Source organism: Diadema antillarum, unplaced genomic scaffold (assembly GCF_040938485.1).
Source record: "Diadema antillarum isolate AM-2024a unplaced genomic scaffold, OU_Dant_1.0 seq00001297_RagTag, whole genome shotgun sequence".
Classification (NCBI taxonomy): domain Eukaryota; kingdom Metazoa; phylum Echinodermata; class Echinoidea; order Diadematoida; family Diadematidae; genus Diadema; species Diadema antillarum.
Window position 1 is genome coordinate 19,251 of NW_027272076.1, and position 6,857 is coordinate 26,107.

At 40.4% G+C, this 6,857-nt stretch overlaps 1 protein-coding gene across 1 annotated transcript; it reads right to left on the reverse strand.

The window, feature by feature from the left end:
* Positions 1 to 766: 766 nt before the first annotated feature.
* On the reverse strand, positions 767 to 4,880 carry LOC139708062 (uncharacterized). Its single transcript, XM_071620046.1, has 4 exons — positions 4,728 to 4,880; positions 2,787 to 2,843; positions 1,345 to 2,031; positions 767 to 826 (listed from the first exon to the last, which is right to left on the reverse strand). Exons 1-4 carry the CDS (start codon positions 4,878 to 4,880, stop codon positions 767 to 769), a joined length of 957 nt encoding a protein of 318 aa, XP_071476147.1.
* Positions 4,881 to 6,857: the final 1,977 nt, after the last annotated feature.

Here is a 6,857-nt window from a genome sequence, read left to right on the forward strand (position 1 = left end):
ACATTGAAAGATGTACATGTTGACGCAATAAAAAAAGATGAAAAAGATGATCTTGAAAGTCGACATAGAACAGATCGACATATACACTAAGTCTCTGTTCATGAGATAAAGTCGCCGATCCTATCAAGGGCAACGCGGGAAAAAAAAAGAATAAGACATCAACATCGGACAAGTGACTATGTCCTGTCGGCTCAAAATACCCCCTCCCCAAACCCACCCCTTTGCCAAGGCCCTCTCGTTGTATGGTGGTAAGCGAACGAGGGCGAACCAAGGAGGGAGGTGCATGCCTGCCACCTCCCTGAACCAAGTGATGAGCTAAACTGACTTAAGAGTTGAACAGCGCTCGCGCTCGGCTGGGCTCACTCCGCTCGGCTGGGCACACTACGCTCGTCCGTTATAGCCATCATAGAGTGAGAGGGCCTTGGCAAAAGGCTAGCTCGAGATAGGGCCTATAAACAAGTTCATTGTTGTACAGCATGTATAAGCATTTTGATTCGAAAACACTGAGTTGGTCAATGCGTCTGGTAATTGTCACCGTGAAATATGCGGGAAAGATCCTTTTTGTTTGAAGTAACAGAGGGTTACAGCAATTCCACTAACAATGCGGGGGGGGAAGTCAGGTTTCCCACATCTGCGCATGCGAAATAAGTATGCCTTCATTTTTTGACGAGCACCAAACTTTATGCAGCAGGGAAAAGGACACAAAATGAAGAATGTCCTCAAGTCGAATCAAGTTGAAATCCCGATGAGCGCAGGTTGTGGGTCCTTATAGGTAGAAGTACGGGTTGGGACGACGCACTGGTCGATCTACTTCTTGTCGTTCCTCCTGTGCGGTAGAAGACAAAAAATGTATAATACATGCTGGATTATCTATCTTGAACTACGCGCCATTTTCAGTGGTAGGAGGGCAATATGTTTTATAATTAGGGATAGCCATCGAATGAGTGCGCAAGATTGCTTGTATGTATGGATTGTGATCTGTTTTAATTCTAAATCTATTGTTTTGTGTTGTGCAGAGCATGCAGAGAAGAACCTCAAATTTGAAGAAGTTATTTTTTCTTCTTCTTCACCTTCTCGGAAAAACAAAGACTCGGAATAAAAGTTATAAGTGTACAGCTATTAACATTTTCGCTGCTATTCTTTTTTTTTTTGCTCACCATTGTTTCCTTCCGATTCAAATTTATTATTTATATCTACATTCAAATGGACCTCAATATTCGTTGTTTTACTAAAGTGCTATCCCCTCCTGACCAGTTTCATTGCAATCGTGGTGGATTTACCGACATTAATATTAGGTTACATAACACGAGGGTTCACTGTGATGGTATAATGAATTTTTCGTACCGGTACGCGGTAGAGGTAACTTCGGTCCCTAGGCTTGTCCCCTCGTTGAACCACTTGGTGGCGCTGTTGATATGCGGTCTGTTGCTGTTGTTGCTGTTCCAGCTGTTGCTGCGGCTGACCTTGTAGTCTAGGTATGTTTCCATTGTACACCGGCAGCGCTGGGTCGACGTTGTGGCGGAAACTCTGCCGATCAACAGTATTCACGAATTGCGGCGTGTTGCCGTACATCACTTCTCCTACCGCGTCGCCAGCGAGATACGCCTGGGGCTTTCCTTCGTCAACGGCTGCCGCAGCTGGCGGTGGTAGGTACTGCGGTCCAAGTCCGTCGCGCTCGTCCCAGTGGGGAGCGTCATTCGCTTGTCGTTCTTTGCTCGTTGAGGGCGTGAACGCCGCTATGATGACGCACTCGATGCACGCTCCCAACATAGCCATGACAAGAATCACGCCGCTCGCCACAACTACTGTAGAATACAGCGGCAGGAGTGACATTTGCAGTTCTCCCGCGTTCTCCGTCGTCTGGGAGTTGTTGGAGGGCGCCACCAAAGTCAGAGTTATTTCTGAGACTTTGTTTCCGGTGAGAAGTGTGAGTCCAGGCGCCGACATCGCCCACGATGTCAAACTGATGCACACACCAGACACGAGCACGACCAGAACATTGACAATCGGTAGCAGAATGGAAAATCCATGCTTTAATCCCCGAAAAGAAAGATAAAGGGAAGAAAAAAAAAAGCGGTCTGACATTATGTTTTTAATTTAGATATTGAGACAGGGCGACAGTATACACAGCGTCACGACCTATCTCAGATCGAAAGCAAAGGTTTTGGCGGATCGTGAAAGTCCCAATAGTATAATTGATTTCGGCGAAAAATAAACTGTTACTTAATGAAATCTTGCTATATCAATCTTAATAATGTATCTCAACTTTCTTTGTCTGTCTGTCTGTCTTTCCATCTCTCTCTCTCTCTCTCTCTCTCTACAACGGTCACTTTGAATGTATGCTGTGGTTTGATTAACAAAGCATTACTTTCACTCATGCATATTTACCTATCTAGTTTGCATTTTCCGTATCCCTTTTGCTCTCTGTGTAATCTATAAATTGTGCATAAAAATTAACTTCAACTTCTGCAAACAGAAAGTTAAGATGAAAAAGTGGTAAATAAGCAGACGTTGCACACTAGAGGTTACATTGTAACATGACACACCGAAGAAAAAATAATGTGTCACAACATTCGAATTTGTATGTTAAAGGCTTAACGCTGTTTATAGGACCTATGACGTCAAGGTCACGTGATGTTGCAAGCTCAAAAGTTAAGTATGTAATTATGGTCTATAATGTGCATGGTAAGATGGCGACACGTTTGTTTCAAAGCGACTGGTCAATGAGATGATTGTCCGTTAAAATACTTTTGGTAGATAGAGATTATAGTCCTCTCAGCCTATACCTCCTCCTTCTTGTCCTCCAGCGACTTTACAACGTTGATGGCGCCAAAGATGATGAACTAGGGGAGGAAACAAAAAACAAAAAACAAACAAACATATTCACAAAAGTCAAACTTACAGTATAGCTTCTGTTGGGGATGGCTAGTAACTGATCAGTGGGAATCAGTGGGAATGCTGGGGGATGATTGTGGGATTCCTTTAAGAGTACGTAAGGCCCCGTCACTGTACAGGCATGCTAACCTGGAAACATTAAACTGCACATTACTTGAATATGAGACCATTCTGTAGCAAACAGTTTTCACACAACAATAGATAGATAATGTACTCTGAAATGAATCCCCCAGCATTCCCACTATTTCACACTGATCAGTTACTAGCCATCCCCTTTAAAGATGAAAAACATAGTGTTATTAATGATACGTGTATAATCATCACAAAACGCTGCTGTTACATTAAAAAAGTTATTCGAAATGCTCGAGGTGTAAAGTTGAATGTCCAAGACCTCTTGCTACATAAGTTGTGAAATATAAAATACATAATTATCACATGTAAATATTTGACAGATTTCGACTTTAGGTTTAATTTATGTTATCACGAATTTCATGCCACGATCAACTTATTTCTCCCCTTTTTGTGATTACGATGCGCACTTCAGTATATTCTTTTACAATCTGCCGTAATATAGATTCACAGTCACACAACTCTCTAAAATTAATCTGTAAGTGAGGGAGAGAAGTAACTGCCCTGAGAACATTGACATACATTTAATCTTTAGGGTTTTCTATCCATGTATTCTTTTTCATCTATCCATGTCTTCTTTTTCATCTTCTTCTATTATGGTGTATGTATTTTCAGTATTTTTTTGTTTTGGTGTAAAGCTCCTTGAGCTTTTAATCGGAGTAGAGAATGACGCTAAAGAAATTGTATGTATTATCATTATATCACAGGACGCATTAAAACAGTCAATCGCGAATGTCTTTCATTTTAATCTGCTCATCCAGATGGAAAGACGTGGCATGACGAAAATACACGTAAGTCGACAGATACTAGATCTTTCACTGATTGATCTTTACTCTGCAAACCAAGTATCACTGACTCCAGTCTGCTCAAGACCCTATCATCGGGTCAATATTGTTCTCTTCAATGGGTTTACAGAGAAAAATCGCTTTTGCGACGCTATTATACCCCGTTAAAATAATCAATATGACACGCTGTTTGTATCTTGGTTAAGAAGCTGGATTTAGACAGAAACAAACTAACAAACAAAAGGCATAATGGGCTTTATTCGTCTGTGCCATTGTTCCCTCTTCCACCAAGTTATTGGGAAATGCACACACCCTTCAGCTGATGTACATTGTAGAGTGAGGATGAACAAACAATAAGCCTTGAAGGATGTTAGTTTATTCGATCCAAACATGCCAAAAGACCATTTCGAATGGGAAGGTCAAATTTTGAATAGTTTAGTCATTGCACTAATAGAGTAGACCTAAACTAAAAGTGTAATAGTTTGAGTGGGACCCAGTTCGACACACTTTTAAGTATCAAGATTTACTGTTACGATCTCACAACATATGGTATAGAGTACTAGAACTTAAAGGTGGTGTAACATATTATGTTTAAATCTGTGGTCGTTTAGCGTTTAATAGGTCCTAATATCCTACACGTTGTGCTCTAAATTAAAGTGGTTCTTTGGTTACTTCATACAAGAGACTTCTATTCAAGAGACTATGAAATATAGAATACATGCCTCCGTATTTTTATAAGACAACAATCTCTATGATATGCAATTGAATAATAGTAGTATTATGTAAAGCTCTATCTTGTTTGGGGGGATTTAAATGTCTTTTGGAATTCTGATCATTAGAATTTCTGTGTGTAATAACAACCCAGCAAAGTTGGCATTGCCCTGTAATGGTTGATACACGTGTAGTATACCGACTCACCGCAAGACCACTCCACATGGGCGTGCCCATGGCGCCGTGGTGGTAGGAGCCGGGGTGGAGAAAAGACGCCATGGCGCCCAATAGGTTGAGCACCACTCCGTACGCTATGAGGATGATCCCCAGGATGCAGCTGTAGGTTCGCCGTAGCCCCATGGCTCTCCTACTAACAAAAATGGAGAAAGAAAGGGAGAGGTAGTTGGTCCAGACACATAGATTGGCTGATTCTACTCTTTGTCGGTCACGTGATCGAACACGAACCTCTACAAAACCTTAGAATGGAAATGAGTTTCAATTATCCTTGAGAAAGTCTTCATTTCTATACAATAATCATACATGTTTGTCCTTTAAGAGACAGAAACAACACATACAGTGTGTACATAATTATACACCTGTATGTATATGTATGTAAAAGAGAGAGCAAGTGATTTGCTACACACACACACACACACACACACACACCAACATCATAAATCATCTATATATGTTAAAGTTTATAATTATCTATATATGTTTTATGATTGAAGTGCTCTGATATGATACTATCAAGTAAATAAGATTGTGCATATTCGCTGTTAAAAAGTTGAGTGATATACTTCTATACAATCATGTTGGTAGACAGAACTGGTATTTTGCATCCATGATTGCTGCCACCCGACGCCATACGACCATAAGGGACAATGAACCTCAATGCAAACGTACGCCTTTCTTCTGTTCATAACGATTATGTGTGATGTTTACCGAGTTCTTTCTCAGCCTAAGGTATGTACTATAGGTGGCGTGTAGACGAAACGCTGACATATTTGACCATAATACATGTCTCGTGGATTTACAGTCCCATACACTGTGACAATAACCTGCCACCCACTTGACAAATGCTTGTGTAGATTCTGGGTTTCGTTTTCTTTCTGTTTCTTCTTCTTCTTCTTCTTCTTCTTGTTTTTTGAGGTGGGGGGGGGGTGACTTAAATCTTTGCACGACCCATGAAGCATCCATACAAGCTTTAACAAAAGACAGATCTTTTAGAATAATCCATTGACCGAACCCTTACTATTCGGGAGAGTGGACCGAATGCTGACAACACGGGGGTAAAGTCAAATTATTACGTAATAAAAAAGAAGGGGCCAGGCTTTACAGCATGAATAATAGTTGAACGGAAAGCGGGTACGGGGTTTTATGCACGAAATCTGCAAGGGTGTAAAGTGCTTACGAGCACCTATAAGTCACTACTGTTTCAACTCACACAAGACACACAAGCATTGTTACATTCTTTCTGCAAGAATGTTCACAACTGAAGGAGGCAGATTCCATAGATAGAAGAACGAAAAGAAAGAAAAGAGGACAGAAGTAGAATACGAACGGAAATGAGGGGAAAAATAGAATGAGAAGACGGTAAAGGAAAATAAAAAAGTTGCAGACCAATGCACGAATGTACCAAATTGGGAAAGAGTGAAAAGGCAACAAAATTCCTGTCGACACACATCAGTGCGTCACATGGACTTGCACTCTGCATAAACGTAATGTTAAATCGTCGATACTGAATCTGAATCTAAAATGTCATTTACAGCACTTAAAAGAAACGGACTGATTACTTCTGGACTGCCGAAATAATTCAGGCCATATCTAAGCAGATGTCCAATGATAGGGTTGATTAAATTATCTGAATATTGACAGACATTGATCGAAATGACTGGGAATTTTTAACGAATACCAATGCCTATATCATAACCTGATTGATATGATCAGTGCGTCTTAGCTCGTTTTTGTTCATTGCTTTACAGCCTTTTGAACCTTCAGCTGTTCCTATTGTTATCTTGAGGTAATTTCATCCCTTTCAGAATTACTTTGATGGTTGAATTTCTGTTCTGTCATTTAGGTCACGTACGCCTATAAGCTGACTAGGCCAACTATTGACATCAATTGCTTTGCATTTTGCTGTAGTTTTTAGTCCTATGCCAAAGAATAGTAATTACAACTTTCTATTTGTATGCTATCTTAGTTTGTCGCAAATGGTGTATTCTCTTAGACTGGCACTCTTCCGGAATAGTTATTGAGAGTTTCTACCAAATAAGACACAAAGTGAAAGTTGATAATATAACGATTATACTGTAGAGTGATGTCTACGAAATCTTG

Coding starts and splice junctions, on each gene's coding strand:
- LOC139708062 (XM_071620046.1), bottom strand. CDS start 4,880: ATGGGGCTACGGCGAACCTACAGCTGCATCCTGGGGATCATCCTCATA. Junction 2,844..4,727: donor CCATGTGGAGTGGTCTTGCG/GTGAGTCGGTAT, acceptor TTCCTCCCCTAG/TTCATCATCTTTGGCGCCAT. Junction 2,032..2,786: donor TGGAGGACAAGAAGGAGGAG/GTATAGGCTGAG, acceptor CGGGGATTAAAG/CATGGATTTTCCATTCTGCT.